The sequence below is a fragment of the Numenius arquata genome, chromosome 6 (genome assembly GCF_964106895.1).
Source record: "Numenius arquata chromosome 6, bNumArq3.hap1.1, whole genome shotgun sequence".
Taxonomy (NCBI): domain Eukaryota; kingdom Metazoa; phylum Chordata; class Aves; order Charadriiformes; family Scolopacidae; genus Numenius; species Numenius arquata.
In genome coordinates, this window is record NC_133581.1 from 60,674,909 (window position 1) to 60,692,708 (window position 17,800).

The 17,800-nt window shown below is 36.7% G+C and overlaps 1 protein-coding gene across 1 annotated transcript in view; it reads right to left on the reverse strand.

Annotated features, from left to right (window-relative positions):
• Nucleotides 1-17,800, reverse strand: part of CEP128 (centrosomal protein 128) — a 121,247-nt gene that overhangs the window by 89,430 nt on the left and 14,017 nt on the right. The window contains exon 9 of the mRNA XM_074148406.1: nt 7,992-8,108. Within this exon, the coding sequence (XP_074004507.1) occupies nt 7,992-8,108 (117 nt within the window). The remainder of the gene's footprint in view (nt 1-7,991; nt 8,109-17,800) is intronic.

Consider the following 17,800-nt stretch of genomic DNA (forward strand, 5'->3'; position numbering starts at 1 on the left):
CTATGCCTCAAGAGATTCCCCACTAAGATGTAAACATATCAGATGAAAAGAATATATTCTCTAATATAAAATATGCATCATATGAAATACCATGCACTGTAGTAAGGAAAACACTACTATAAGGTTGTGTCGGAAGCCAAAACAAGAAGAAAAAGTTAGTTTTATCTGAATCTGGACAGATGCTTAGAATCACAGTATTAAGACAGAATCAACTGAAACTTTTCTGATCAAAAGTTATTGACGCTGATATGCCCTACTTCAGGGAAAAAAGAATAAAAAAAAAATCCATGGGGACTTTTCCTTCCCACCCCCCCACCCAACTGAAGTATCTAAAAACCACTTAAATACATTTTCTAAAGCATCTTGCAAAAATAATATTGCCTTGAATATCAATTTCAAAACTTTTTCCCTTTGCAAACCAACACTATTTGTAGAACACAGGCAATCATTGGCAAAGGAATGCAGTAGACATCACAGAGGTTAATGACACATACAAGTTGCAACATACACAACCCGCGTTTGGATATATCAAGCCATAACAATGTCATTGGATCATCTTAAGTATCACTTAGAAACACCAGCTGAGAGATATCACTAGCCATACTCATAGAATTTGCTGTGAATTTGAGTAACTGTGTTAATAAATCTTCTTTGCTGTGCAACATGACCAAGTGGTTTCACACAAGCCACAAATCAAATGGAGACCGTAGCACACATCTTTTACTTTCATGCAATATCATGAAGCATAAGTACAATCATTCCTTCCACCATTACTTGCTAAAACTACAACAGAACAACAACAGAAACACATAGCCTGTGTAGAAAGAAATGTCTTTTTCCCAGTCGATTGCTCCTGAGCAGCAGTTTTATTTTAAATTTTAAAGGAAAATCTTCTTTAACAATTATCCCTGAAATTTGCACAGGTAATTAGTGCAATTTCTTTCAGTTTTTGAACATTTTCCCTTGACTGTATAATGGGGAACAATTTCACTGTATGAAAACAGAAGGCAAGATATTAATCAACCTCAGTGAAGTCAGGTATTCAGCTTTACAAGTTTTGTTTTTTAAAAGTAGCATTGTGGAGAAAATAAATGGATTTATATCTTTATCTTAGTGTTATATCCTCACCTCAGGAAACATAAGGGTTTCAGTATAGTTTGGACTATTCCCCTGTTTGAACAGTTTACAGTAAAAACTGAGACTGTGGAAGCTATTTGTCATCACTATGCCACTGAAAATACTATGCTACATAAAGAACTATGCTTTTAATCTTACTGATTCATAATCAGAGAGATTATGTAAGACTGTAACATATTTAGGTGTTCAGTACTGATTCAAATATATCATTCCAGTCAACTAACAAACTCAACACTGCGCACAGACCTGGCACACTCCCATTTTACTCAAAAAGACTCTAAGAAGAACTCCCAAAAAGTTACATGAACAAAAATCATCACCTTAACTAATGACATTATTGCACAAGTTTGGGTGGGGTTTTTTTAATGACTAGAAGTACGAGTTCAGAACATTCTGCTACAGATATATGATCTGTACTAACTGCAATTGAACTTCATTTTTACTAGCTAAATTAGAAGCTCTGTTATATAGAGTCAATTTTATGCCAACCTTATTTTTGGCACTAAATTAATAATTAATATAGGACCAAGAATGCACGTTTTCATGTAGAGATTTTGCTAGAGATGCCAGCACCATAAGGAAAACATTAAAGCTGGGGTAGAATTAGCAATACTAGGACAATTTTCAAAGATTTCCCTACTGAAGGCAAAAAGTGTGTCTCTCCATCAGTAGTACATCCTAATTCCCAGAAGAAACCACAGAAATTAATAAGCCATTTCAACTTGTCAGGATCACTGAATGATATTTAAGCTATTAAATAGCAATAACTTCAAAAGGCAATCTTTCCTACCATTGATACTACAAATATAATGTTCAGTTTTATTTTCTCTATATATTGCAACAATAGCCCATAACCATTTCATTTTTAAGAAAAAAACCCTGTTCGTATATGTATCAGAATTAAAATACTACAAAAAAGAATGTGATATTACAATACATTAAACATACCACATGTGCACCGCTTCAGTTGTGAAACACCGAATCATAGAACCATAGAATGGTTGGAGTTGGAACGGACCTTAAAGATCATTGAGTTCCAACTCCCCTGCCATGGGCAGGGACACCTCCCACTAGAGCAGGTTGCATTTTTCCAGTAGGTGCTAGGTAGGCAAAGAGTTAACTAATCAAGATGTCATTAAGAAATGGAAACATCTGGTCATCCACAGCCAGACAAACATCAACCGTTACTGACGATTCAGGTAAAAGTTAATTCTGTTTCCCCTCCTTGTATTATTAAATAATGCCCTCTCACTGTTTTGTGACAGTTTTTTCTCTGCTAAAGGTTTCTCTTGGGAAAGGAAGGGTTAAAGAAAAGAAAATAGAAAATAATTTAAAGATCCAACTGATTCTTTGATTTCATTTGTTGTCTCCAAAGAAGTGGTTGAGGCAGTCTAACAGTCAAAAAACGGAACTAGGAAGGTGATGCTGAGGACAACGGTTCCAACACATGCTCCTCCCTGATGGCTCCTAAGCAGCAGGCAGCTGCTGCCCAGGAGAGCTCTGCCTGGCAGTGCTGAAGCACTAAGGAACAGGCCTACTGATTCTCCCACCAAGATCCTCCTCTTGAAAGCATTAATGTCTGTGTTGACCAGCAGGAGGATGAAAAGGAGGTTGATGAGGCCTTGGAGGGGACAGGCATGGAGAAGGCCACAAGGAAACAGAGAACTTCCATGTAAAGGGATCTTCACAGCATGGTTTTGGGATGGACCAGCTAGATGTTACACTACCTGCCCAGGTGGTCAGAAGCAGGCTCCTGTCCCTGGCAGGCTGGCTGAGCTTTTGATTTCACCCAGTAGAGCAATTCTTACAGGTTGTTTTTTTTTAAAGGGTTCACTAGCATAAGACAGCATTAGAACACTAACATACCAGGTATTCCCCAACTCAACACACCTCATCCATATACAGTATATCGAACCCCAAAACTTCAAATAGATAAAATAATTTACTCCCTGCTAGAGAGATTTTTTTTTTCTTATATATGGGAAAAACTATGTGGAGGCCTCTGTAACAACAGTTCTCAATCTTTCCAACTTATGAAAATCTTCCAACTGCAAATCATAACTTTTACTGCAATTTAAGCCTTCTAACTTTTCTTAGAGTTTGGGTTTGTTTTTTTTAAATAAAATCAGATTATTTCAAAGTAATGCACACACCACAAACTGAAATTTTCTCTTTCAAAGTGAGACTGATCAGTGAATTAGATTCATACTAGCAGAAATACACAAGCAGACCAGCCTCACGGTATATATTTTAAAATAAAGCGCAAATATACCACATCCTAATCTGAATGAAAATTCTTTCCTAACTTGCTACATTAGGAGCTAGCATGGGGCCAAGTATGCTACCTAGACATGCCAGCCAGGCATTTAAAGACATACTGCCTAGCTGTTTCACTGACAGATATGTATGAGACTAGCCCGTGTTCCGAGACAGAGCAAGATTCAAACTACAATCAAACCAGAAACCGTTAGCCACAGGTGGCACAGCACAGAGCCAAGGAGCAAGTATCAATGGTGCATTAAAACATCCAGATGGCTCAGAGCACAGATGAAGTTTATGTTTGTCCTAAAAAGATCAGTGAGAGAGACATGCAAAAGAGAAATTTCAGTAACGCTTTTGACCGTCAGTCTACCCCACTCTCTGCTGAAAGCCCACCAGCTTCTTGCACTTCACAGTGTGTGCGGTGGGAGACAAACAGGATCCGAGTATCCAGTTGCACGAAGGAAAAAAAAATGCTTCCAGACCTATCCAAGTTATTAGCTTGAGACATAACTATAGTCATTGCTTTACTACAGTCAGGGAGTTCAAAATCTTCTATAAAGATGATTCTGTACACCTAAAGTGTGCAAAACATGAACACACGGACTTATTTCACCAAAACCCAGGAAGCCAAGCACAGGAATTAGTAAAGCCATCCAGGACATCCAATGCATATAAAAGCTTTTTAAAGCCCTTTTTTAAGAATGACACATGATCTTGTTTTAGAAAATGGATGTATAAATGCAAACAAACAATACAAGGTGATGGTGTCTTCATGTTCAAAAGAAAGTGCTGAAGAATCTCAAAATAGCTTTAGTTTACACAACAAATGTATTTTGTTAAAGCAACCCATATATACGTGTAAGTAGCACTAGCAAGATGAGTATATTTGTTCTCCTTTCTAATCAGAAACACATTTGTATCAAGAATATAGAAGAAAGTGAAGATGTATGATTTGCGTTAATTTCTCTTTGGCAATTTTCTAATTTGCAGTAATTGCTGTTTAAACAGATAATGTTTAAACACATCAATACTCACTAAGTGGAAAGATACATAAAAATGTAGAGAAAATAATTTTTATCCAACTACACGCAGCACATACAGACTACAGAATCAAAATAATAATGCAAATTTATATGGTAAAGATGCAAAATTTTATATGTCAAGCTTTCTTCATAGTCAGCATACAACTAGATATCATCTTGGTTAATAATCGGTCTATGATTATAATAGCAGTGCAATACAAACAAAAAGTTCGCACATCATACGACAGACAGAGAGAAAGACAACACAGGCAAGAGAAAGACTGAAACAAATGTATCGTCATGTTCAGTTAGACCCTGAAAATATATAATTTAATAACTGAGATTTAGGAAGATTATTTTCTTAGGATGGTAAAATACTGACAAGTAGTGGTCAGTTATGGGCACTGCACTTTCCTTAAAAATAATAAGTATTAACATTTAAACCTCATAAAATTTCTTAATTGAAGCAACTACTGATCAAATCCAAAAGTCAAATTTGATTTTGTTTGGTTTGAAATGCATAACAGACAAGCTAATGAAAAAATTGTCTCATTAAACAGCCACAAATGCCTTAAATAGCATTTCTTTGTAAATCATTCAGGCCGTATTAAACGACGGGATTTCAGAACTCAGTCCAAACCCCAGCCTCCCTTCCAGTAATGCTACTTGGGAAGTGTCTTGGAGAAATAAAAGAGGACAGAAAAGACTTTAACAGAACACTACATCCACACAGTGATCACTACAAGACTGAGGCCACTGACAGAGCTAAGAGTCCATCTAACTCATAGTTCAAGTCACAAAGGACAAGAAACAGAATAACCAAGTAAAAAGCTCTTCTTAAAAATTATGTAGAAACATGCTTCATCTAAATAACAATTGCACTAAAAATAACTAAATTGCAATTGCACAATTTAGTTATTTACTTTATTCTCACTAGGGTATGTAAAAGGGTTTTTTTAATAACTCTGTGACTGAGGAATGAGCAAATCAATAAGCCAACTACTACTCAGCTTGAAAATACATGGTTGAAATGACAACCTTTTTAAACTATTCATATTCATAAATTGTAAATATTTCATAGTCATAAATTACATTATTCATTCTCTTTGGTTTGCCATATTGAATCTATTCATCTGTAACACCACATAAGAAGAAAAAAAATAGAAAAATCAAAAACCAGAAGCTCAAAAACTCTAATCTTCTACACCCATTTCTCACTCTGTTTTGGTGTTGGCATTTTTTCCTGATTGTTTTTAATTTAAATAGATCAGTTCTAAACTTTTTGCCTCCTTAGATATTCTCATATTCCTATTTCTTCTATAATTTATATCCTGTAAAAAAGTAATTTTCTTCATAAAGCTTTCCTACACAGCAGCCTCTCAGGATGATAGTACACAGAGAGGCAGCATGTACAGGATCCCGAACATTCTGCTCTCAAAAACAAGTGGTTTTCAAAATGTAGGGTACATGATGGTCCAATTTGACAAAGTGAGAGCTGAAGAGCTCAGCCAGCTGTTCGTGAGGTGTTGAAGCATTCCTGATAAATACAAACTCCATGTGGAAGTGAGACCATTTTCTACCTAGAGAAAGACAAATTAACATGACTGTTCAATGGGGGAAAAAGATGGGACAGCTGGATGGAAGCTTGTAATAAAGGTCTGAGATCTAAGGACCTTAGCAATATTGGAGTCTAAAGATATCTGGCACATAGGAAGTTGGAACTCTGTCACAGAGATGTTCTCCAGGCTGTTAAGACAGCTATGAGAGAAGCAGCAGCAGGAAGAGGACATACTGTTTGTTGCTACTGGGAGTGTAATGGAAGTCTGTGTTTCAAGGGCAATACCCTCTCCATACTCCTCTGTAATCTGTCAAAGAAAGATTGCCTAATATCTACTGAAAGAAGCTCCCTTTAACAACTGTCATCTGACACCAGGTTCTATTTTGCATGTCATAGGTTAGAAGCTCCTGAAAAATCCATAATTCATTACAACAGGGGTAAATAGATTTTACTAGGATTTCCAAACACAGTGACAAGAGTCCAGTCCAAGAAATCCAGAGTCATGACTAAGATCAGCCACCCAGAAGGATGACTTGGAGATATGATCCCCTGCTTGAGAGAATGAAGATAATCACCAAGAATGTGATAGTAGCAGCTATGAATGTATGGCGTGCGGAATAAGCCTGTTCCAGTCAGGATTGGCTCTGAATCTTGGCTTGGGCAAATTCCTAATAGTAAAAATTCACCAAGCAGACTACTAGGTGTTGAGCTTTCCTGTAAACTGAGAATATCTCAAAGTTTTGAATAGTGGTATCAAATACTCTTAAATAGAAAGGGTCTCTTCGGGAAACAGTTTACAAAAAAAATGCATGGAACAAAATAGAATTTGCAGGGAGAAAGGATTAAATGGCTTCATGTACAGGTGGACAGCTTAGGGGAACGGAAGGTCAGGGATGTACTTAGTATTTCTTATTCATTTTGCATGAAATTCAAAATATGAGCTGCTGGGAAAAAAAGGTATCCAGCTTGAGGGCTCATGATCACATTGCCAATCACGTGAAAGGCTTTGAAATACCTTTGAATTCATTGACTTGAATTAAAGTTTTCATTCTAAGGAAACCATGGCAGATACAAGTCACTATCCCTTTATAAGGATAAAAAAAAAGTATTTTTCTAGTCTGCAGATAACACTATCAAATGACATCAACTCATTTCATTAAGCATCCTTCTACCAGACTGAAGGCACAACTGGAAAATCTAGAAATGGGCATAGGCTTACTAAAGAGCAATGAAAACTAATAAAGCACCCACCAGGACATCAACAGAGGAAAAAAAATGAAACAGTAGCTTTTAAATAGTAGCAAAAGCTACAAGCATTTTGATAAACATTACTTTTTATCTTTATCAAAAGAGCATCTTATCTTCTTAAATATGACCTCTTTGAAGAGTCTCTAGCCTTACATGACATATGAAGCACCAATCTACATTAAGATTCCTCAATATCACTGCACAATATAAAACAACTGCCTTCCAAAAAACATGTATACCATTTATAATATTAAAAGCGAAAAACAAGAAATTGCACATTTCTTCTCAACTATAGAATTCTATTGCATAGTTAGAGATAACATAGCAAATCATATCTTAAGGGGAGTGACATAAAAATTTACAGTATGTTAGGATTTTTCAAATAGCTGCAAAATCAGAGAGAGATGTATTTTTCATACATTACCTAAAACAAACAGAAAAAAGCCACTAGCTCTCTCCAATTTAAATTCATAATATAAACATTTGTATTTGTATCTTAAACAATATTTTATATTTCACGGGATACTGTTAAATGAAACTGTTTGAAAAGCAATGAAGGTCTGAACATAGACAAGACAGTATCATGAAGAACAGAGACTGTACTTGTTATCGTCTGGTTGCTGAAACAAGCAGACCTGGACCGGTAAGTTAAAAGAATTTGCCACAGATATGAGCACTTTTGCCAGTTTGACAGGTACAGACTCACAAATGCAGCAAGTTCCTAACTTAAACCTGAACACAACAGGAAGTTTTCATTTGCATACCTGTTGCAATTGAAGAGACATATGTCCCAGTTGGTCCTGGCGCCTTTCTACAAGCTGTCTTTCGGCACGCATTTCTTGTTCTATCTCCTGAAGTCTTCTCTCTACCCGTTCTGATACCTTCAAAAGGGAAAAAAAACACCCTGCAGGAAATTAGTGCATCTTTTACTACATACTAAGATAACAATGGGAAAAAGTTAAATAGAGTATGGGGCAGAAAGAAGAGAGAACGCAATTTTTATTTCATTAAACGAGATTTAGAATGGTATAGAAAATAACTCGAGTTATACTCCAGAAGCACTCAAGCAGGGAACTGACCTGCTATCTTGCTATCAATATCCTCCTTTAGGTAGATGCATGTTTTTCTCTACAGTGGTGGTTCTACTCAAGTGTTAAATATCTCAATATCAAGCTTTGTGCAGCCTGCCCTGAAGTTGCAATACAGAAACCTTAGCTTCTCTGCCACAGACCTGATTAACCTCTGGAGAGTAATTTCTTTCACATCTCCAGTCTGTAAAACAGACCAATGTTTGCACCTTTCATACTCTGAAATCTGTGAGTGAAAAGTAGTTAACAAGAGCTAAGTAAATGGGAATGACTGTAATAGCACAAAATAATTACATCACTTTAAGGCTTTTTCCCAATATTTTGTGAATCCACGTATGAACTAACACAAATAACACTAGTTATTTGCTAAAGCAATTTGGATTATTAACACAATAATTCAATCTTAAACTACAATACCAGAGCTACATTTTTTTTGCAGTTCAAGCTGCTAGCAGACAGCACCCTCTCGTGGGCAGCAAATTAAATTGATACTGTTAAAGCTGAAGATTAGCAAGGAAAATATTTGTGCATCATTTCCTCCCTACCTTAAAATTAATTATTTTAAACAATCACTAGAAAGCAATATATTTATTACCAAATGGTATTTAGATAGAAAGACCTAAAACACCATTCAACTACTAGTTTCTGATGTATGTGGAGAGGAAGAAGTTCTCATCTGTACTTTCACCATTAAGCACCCTTCTACTAGCATTAGGCATATGTGTGGATAGAGAATTTTAACATTAACAACACAGTTGTGTAGCAACAGAAACATAATTAAGGTTACATTTATATTATGGGCTCATGAGTACATCAGGTTTAAAGAATGAAATGGTCTTTTTCTTTACAATAGAATGCACCAGTTTGAAAACATTTCTTGTTTGCGCAGCTAGGTGAATAGCTCACTTACAATTTGGAATTTTGTATTTTTTCCTAAAACTATTAGCAGGCTCTTAAAAACCATACTGCATTAAATCACGCTCTTTCATGTAAGTTATGAAATCTCTGCAGTCATAATCCAGAATAATTACATACTAAAATTAATGTATTAAAAAATATGGACCACATCACAACATTTGTATTTGTTTTGACAACTACTACTTCGTGTTACTTCTAATAATTCACAAAATACTCCATCTAACAGAAACAGCTATAGTATGTAGCAGGAACAGAATATAACACTTTCTCATTAAACTTGTTACATCTTTGCTGAAAGCTGGGAAATATCTGTCATCCTTTTCTCTAGATATATCTAAACTACACTTGAAAGAGTCATGTTTTTACATTTAAAAAAAAAATCTTGGCTACATGTTTCTGAAGACAGAAGCTTTCTCAGCTCCCTCACACATCTTTTTCAAGTAAAGCAAGAGAACACTGAAGCTATTGAGAAAGAAAATGTATCATTTAGACTTGACAAAAGATGCAAAAGCTGCATCATCCCCAAAGACGACATTCCAAAGGAGAGGTCAGTAACTTCCTCACTGACACAGTGTCAGCAGGTGACATGACATGACATGAGACAGCGCTTGGCAAGCTTCAGATTCCTGCCAACTTCAGACTTCATTAAACATTATCGCTAAGGCAGAACGGGTAAGAAAGTAACTTCTAACTAGTTACAAGATATCAAGTGATTTGCCTCGCCTCTGACTTCTTTCAACTCCCTCCAGAATGCAACTGTTCCCTTTTTTCTGACAAGGGACTGAAACGATGCATTCATTACGTTTTCCAGGTGCACAGAAACTTCACAGTTACAGACGTAACCTTCATTAAAAAACAAACAAACAAACAAAAGAAAACACCGACAAAAACCAACCATCAAACATTTTGATGCTACTTATAACTCATTGGGGGAAAAAAACACCTCTATCAAGAACCTATAGTTAGTATATACATATAATCTCATTAGCTCATACTCTCTGGGCACAGAGCACAGCAAGAGGAGGCTGGAGGGGAGTTCAAAGGCCAGCAAACTGACTGCCCGGCTAAACACATGAGCTTTCATACCTACATCATTTGGCTACAAGTCTATAAAACCTGCTCAAAAACATTCACAGAAAACTTTTACAGCCTCCCTAGACAACTCATTCCATTGCCTCTAAAATGACCTGGTTTTCCTGAAGTACAATTTTAGGCACGCTTGCTGAATTTTACACCTATTAACCTTGTTCTATCCTCTAAGCCGCATCCAAGACTGGATATTGGATTTCAGTTCTGTTTTCCAACATACCTGAAGTCCATCTGCAAACTTAACAAGCATTTCTATATTGCATCATATAAACTACTAATAAAATCTTCAGAGAGAACCAGATCAAGAATACCAACATGTAAAATCTACTTCACTAACACTTATAATTTTAACAATGAACGATTTAGTAGCTACACAGGTATCTGGACAGTTGTGTGTTTAATATAGACTATATTCAGTTTTACCATATGTTACTGAAAAGCTTATTAGAACAGTGTATGAAATTTTGTCCAAAAAAAAATTTAATAAAAATGCATCAAGATATAGAAAACTACCACTTCATCCTTGTAAATTCCCTCTATCATATAAGAACGTAATTTTTCTTGACAAATCTGTGTTTGCTACTTAATGTCTACAAATCCAGTTCTGGAAAAATAATCAGTCTATTTTCTACTTTTTCAAGATTTGCCTTTCTTTAATATTCCAAGAACAGTTTTCCTAACTCACTCCCACAGTTGTCCGTGAATACTCCAGAAGAGCCATTAGTGGTTTTAAGATCACTTCAGACCATTATTTAAGTTTCTGCATAAGGTTATTTCAAAATATTTTACATGCTCTCCTTCCCCCTCCAGTATTTTAAGCTGAAGCCTTACACCCTTATTGCTGATCACTAACTTGCAGCTTAACTTGTTGGCAAATATCAATGTTAAAAAGGTGTCAAACTTTCTTGGCACACTGTCTCAGTAGTTTCCCCTCTTCTGCAAGGAACAGACCAATTGCTTTGGTCTCCCTGAGAAATGGTGATGTATTTACAAGTGAACCATCATCACTCTTAATGTCTCTTTGTTTGTGCATCCTATTATCTACCACCGTAGCCTTTCCACTCTCATATATTTGCACTATTTTTTATGACTGCTCTTATTAATCTAATTTAATGTCCACTTCCTGCATTCTCTCTTTGCATCTGAAGTAAATGCAGAGCTTCTAATTCAGCCAAACAGATATATTGCTATACGTCCTACACTGTTGTCAACTTTTCCTTTATTAAAAGGATTTGCAGAGAACACATTTGAATATTTGTCCAACTTTCATTTCCTCCAAAGACTGAAGGTTTTTCTGCTTGTAATCAGTCATTTCATAAATAAAAAATTTGAAACCTCACACACTATTCCAAATGTATGAAATAACAAAAGACATAGTAAACGAAGAACAAGTTTTAGAATATGAGCAATTTGATTGCTTAATCATTTTTTCCATCAAATTTTTGATTTTTTTTTTCTTGTAAGATAGAGCTTGGCATACAGAGTAGTTGGCTATTAGTTAAAGAAAGTTGAAAAAGGAACAGGTACCACATTGGTTAGCATTTATTCAGAAGCAGAAGTAACTTTTGGTAGACAAAATGCTTACTATGAAACATTACCATTAATCCTGAAAAAGAGGATTAAACGAAGGCAGCCTTAAAAACACTATTTTTAGCCTACTTCTTTATAAAGAATAATACTTCGGAGATTATGGTCTTTCACTTGTGTGCCTCATACCCTAGCCTCCCCAAAACTAGGCTGAAATTGGCCAATAGATTCAAATGTTCAGTGGTACAGAGCTGCCAAATATATTCAGGCTTTGTGAAGGGTTTCAAGAAAATAAGATCCTAGACAGAGGTGATCTCATGAATACCCCACTTAAGGAACCAGGGAGAGCTCAGCCTTTATTCCTTTGTTTTGGCTGTCAGCAAAGTATATGCATTTAGTCTGAAATTAAATATTAGCCTACTTAGCATTCTAAAAAACATTTGGTTGGAAGTATAAGAAAATAAAGATAGCATTGAAGTCAGAACGATGCAAAGAAAGTGTCATGGGACTTTGGAGGTGTATCATGATGAGGAAGTATAGTATGACAAGAACATGAAGGTTCTTGTACAAGGATTTAGATAACCAGGATACAATGTAAGTTTTTGTAGGGTGACACGAACCCAAAACTGTTTAGGTGGTAAGGGAGGAGACGGGAAAAAACAGGCAGAGACCACACAAGTCCATAGCAAATTAGGCTTTATTATGTTGCACCTTGCAACAGTGCAAAAGAACCAAGTACCATCCCCTTGTGGCTTCCCCTGCAGTCTCTGGAAAAGCTGCTGTATCACATTCATGTCCTAGCAGTGTCTAGCAATAAGACTTCCTGGAATGCAGTAAACTTACCTTCTCCATTTTGGAGAATTTACCATCATCACACTATCACAAACTGGGCCGCTTATCACCACATTTTCCAAATTATTTGTCATTTTGCTATGGAATAGCAGAAGTCCCAACACAGGTCCCTCCAAATCTGAGGCCAATCTTCTGATGTATTTCTATGTTTCAACCTGCCAACAGTCTCCCTGGTCAAGACGGATGCCAAAAAAGTTAATATATTCTTTCTCCCCTCCTCTTCACAGGTGTTCTCTCCCCTGAACACTCTTTCTAGTTTGATAATTTTTTTACCTAGTGTTACCAGGGCATTAAACAGGGTTTATCAGTGTGTATAACTTCACAACCTTTTTTGTCTTTTTTTTTTTTTTTTTTTTTTTAAATTTGCCTTACTGCATTTTTATATTTAACTGAAGTTTATCTAATGTTTCTAGTTTATCATTTGGCTACAGCTTCTGGAAGGACTCTTTTTTACCTTGTGTAGCGACATCAGCTATCTTTTGACCTCCTTCGTGTCTTTTAATGTATTTATTTGAAGTCACTACTGTAGTGTATTTAGATCACTTCCACATTGTCTAGAAATATTCTGCCCTCTTCATTCCCCAACATTTTTCTAAGCAGCTTCTTTGTTTTTGTGCAACTCTCTTTTAGAAACAAAACATTGTTCTAAGAGGTTTGACATCTTTGCTCCAGTAGGGATGCTAAATGTAAGTCTGTTTTGGTCATTGTTACAAGGTGAATATTTCACAGATTAAAAGCCATGCACTAGACTCTTGTTTATAACAAGTAATAGTTGGGTTTTTTTCTTCTGGAACATTTCTGTTCATTTGCTCCACAATGCAGTTAATGCACCACCTAAAAACATGGTTCCCCCAACATAACATTTACCTAGACTACGCTGATTGTAGATATTATCTCCCACAACAATTATGTTCCCTGTTTTTGTAGCTCCTGTGACGTTCCTCAGTTTGTCACAGAGTGTGACACACAACAATAGGGATTAAAAAAAAAAAAATTAGAAGCAGTTAAGTGTTAACTCATTAATTTGTACATGCAGAAGAAACTCTAAAACTCACTTCTCTTCCTTTATCACAAATGACCCTCACTCAGGACATTTCTACCATATGAGTATGTATCTTGTCCTCTGAATCAAAAGCCTTAGCTTAGACAAGTGATTCACTGAAGAACAGTACAAAGAATATGGAGGTTCTACATAACGACATGAAATGCTAGCACTAAATTATTGCATTCACAAAATATTAGAATGTGATTTCAAGGATGCATTTTTAGCAACACGTACTACCTGAATGATAATCAAGACACTAAGAGCTGTGCCTCTACATAAGGCTTTCAGGTATCGACAAAATACATGAGAATGGATTGGGCTATGAAAAAGTTCTCCCCCCACCAATTAAACAAAAAGAATAGAATGTCCTGTTTAAAAGCAGGGTGACATTTAAGTCATGCAGCTAAATATAATCCTGTGGAAGATGCTGGATGCTTGATCTACAAAAAGCAGCATCCTACTTCTTGTATTTCTCTGTTTCTCAGCTTTCCACTGTCATTTCTGGTGCACAAGTCCTGCTGACTGAAATCTATTTCAACAGATTTTTGTTGCCTCTCGTTATGACCTATTTTATCAACAATGCAGACTTAAAATCACAAAAATAGCAAACTTCTTTCACAGATGTCACTTTAAATATTGTTAAACTTTTCCCTCATGGCAAATGATAGTGTGTGATATACATTTTACAAGTCACCTGTGCAGTGCCAAAAATCCTTATATCAGATCTTCTGAAGGACAGTTCCCTATCTGAGAATAATCCCAGCTGTCTGAGATATCATAACCACGTTAACTCCACGCGAGAACTTGACATTGTCGTCTTCTTCCACAGATACAGCCTACACTAACCTTCTAATGGCACCATCTCAATTAAGCATCTACTTGATTTGAACAAACCTGTGCTTTGGTGCAGTTGCTTTCTATGCATAAAGATGTGCTTCTTGTGCTATTTGGGATGTGCTTCTGCATAAGGAGATTGCAACAAAATATCCCACAAAATGTCTAGATAAGGTGAGGGACTTTGATATAGAGAGAGCTGTAGAACCTTTATACCAAAACCGCACATGGATTCTCAAGTACAAGGCCACGGGAGTGCTTGATTTGAAACAGACATCCAACTATGCCTGTGTCACCACCTCAGATGTCCTCTGGTTTTTATACTGGGGTGGAAAAGGCTCCCTCTTTAAAGGTAAAAATTAACGTGCATTGATTGCATGGCTCAAAGTATTCAGATTCAGCATCAAAGAGGCTCTAAGAATCATAACCTCTAAAAAAAATAAATTCTGAACTAGTGACTTGCAACAACTGTAGTGACTAGATCTTCATCACCACACATCTATATGCAGGCAATTTTCAAACAATACGGAACACACTGAACAGTACAGCTGTAAGAATTTAAATATCTGTCCCTACAGAAATGAAGTCTTAAGGACACTGAACTGAAAAGAATGTTTCTACCATGAACTCATCCTGTCAAATTATTGAGATTTCAAGTTCACAATTTATCACCAAGAATCATATAGTAGAAGACAAATACAAGGATGGCAATGTTGGAGATCATAAACAAACACTCCAAAGCAAAGTGATAAAGGTGCTAAAGACAGAAGTTCCTGCATAACTTTGCATGAGTAAGTTGTGAGGAAAAGTAGTATTTCCTCCTATCCAACTCACTTTCACCAATGAGAAATCAATTCTGAATTAAATAATCTCATTAGAAGAATTCCTAAACACAGACAAGTACTAAAGGATCTCAAAAATCTACAAATAGACCACAGCTTCTATATGCACTCTGAACTCATGCTTTGCTATGCTCACCATTAGAGTTACTTTTATTCTTAATATCCACACTAAATTCCCCTCTTTTGCATTTACCTCACCTCACCCATTTGCCAACCTCGTCAGTGTAACAGTAGATCAGTAGGCTTTGAACAAGGGCAAAGGATGCACAGCTTGTATCAGAGAGGACAGGTAAAGCAGCAGTGCAGAATGTTGCTACCACTAAGCTTTTTCAGTGGTGTAGAATTGCCTGGATACAGCAAGCGATTAAGGATGTCAGAATTCTTTAGCCTGAAGAGAATGGGAATCCTCTGAAAAGCCTCTGAAGAAACTGAACAACTTCCTCCAATGGAAATTGGGGATGAAAAAGCAGATAGATTAAAAAAAATAAGAACATCCAACACCCACAAAATAGCCAACAACAAACCAAACACACCAACCAAAACATACCAAACACACACACACAAAACAACAAAAAAAACCAAATCACAACAAAAGTGGCAGCTCCTTTCACAATATGTAATCTCTATCTGAAGAGCTCCTTGCTATAGAACAAGTAAGATGATAAAGACATGCAAGTTACTACAAAGACCAGACAAGTTCCAGGAAAGAAATCCACAGAGGGATTACTAAGTACAGAAAGTACAGAGATCAATTCCAGAGCAAGACCCTCCCAAGCCACAAGTGATTAGACTAGTATTGTGCAGAATTATCATTAGATGTCTCTCTATTCTAATATCATTCATTAAATATCCACTTTTTGATGATTCAACATACATGGCTAGATCTTTCCTCACTACATACATTTTCTGCAAATTGAACAGAAGTGTTCAATTGTTTTAACCTTTCAAGGAAGTCTTTGAATGAGCGGCGGTTTTTATTTTCCCCCCTTTTCTTTTGTTTTCTTTCCTCTTTCTGGTCTTCTCTCCATTTGGCCAACGTTCTTCCTAAAGATAATAAGCAGCAATGAGCAGAATATTCCAGATGAAGTCTTACTAGTCCTACACATGAAGAACCATCTCATTGCAGCATTTGTGTCTTCACTAAAAGAATGTCATTAAATACTTCAGCTTTCATAGCTTTATTGAACGATAATGTTCTCTCCCAGCTAAGGGACTTATTCTTCTGGTATTCCCCTTACCATTAACTACAGAAAGCTTCCTTGTTACACTTCACATCTCTCATATTTTGCTTCTCAGGTCAAAAGTTGTAACATTCAATTTCAAATCTTGAAATCCTACTATAGGAAGTCACAAAGAGACAGTTATTTCTTTCATTAATGAAAAGACAGTGGCTGCCAGCATTCCAGAGGTCTAAGGAGGAAGGTTTGTTTCTCTCATTCAAAGGCGTTGAACAGCTGTAGTGTAACCTGCTGCCGCGGCTATTTTGTTGAGAACCATCTTGGTTAAAATTTACTGAGTTTTCTAATGAAAGAGAAAAAAGTATACTGAGAAGTAGGCCACAACAAGAAAAACCCAGAGTTTTGCAAGTATCAAGAACTCTTTATCAGATAAATTATTTTATCCTAACAGGCTATTAGGAGAAAGCAGAGCAAAGACAGCCTGTTATATTTTTCCAGGAAGGCTAACAAGGCAAGTCTTCCTCCACTGATGGATACTATCACATCAAGCATGTAACTGGCACTGACAGATTATAGTCTCTTCAATCCCTGTCCAACTTCATCTAGAGTCAGGAATTTACACAAGTACAATTATTAAGTCTGCTGGTGCCAACAAGTGGTCTGTGCCAACAATATTGCTATTGGTGTATCATGGTTTAACCCCAGCTGGCAGCTAGAACCATGTAGCCACTTGCTCACTCCCCTCAGCTCAGACAGGGAGAGAGTCAGAAGACTTAAACTGAGAAAAAACCTGTAGATTGAGATCAAGACAGTTTAACATGTAGAGCAAAAGCCGTGCACAAAACAAGGAATCAATTCACTGCTTCCCATCCAGCATGTAGGTGTTCAGCCACCTCCAGGAAATCAGGGCTCCACCGGGTGTAATGGGCACTTGGGAAGACAAACACAGCTCCAAACATCCCCACCTTCCTTCTTCCCCAGCTTTATATACTGAGCATGACGTTATATATGGGATGAAATATTCCTTTGGCCAGTTGGGGTCAGCTGTCCCGGCTGTGTCCTCTCCCAACTTCTTGTGTCTGTCCCGTCCCACCCTCCCCGGCTCCAGCCCACTCACTGGTGGGGTGGCGCGAGAAACAGAAAAGGCCAAAACCATTACTGTGCTATCATCACTGTTTCTCATCCCTGTCATGGAAGTCT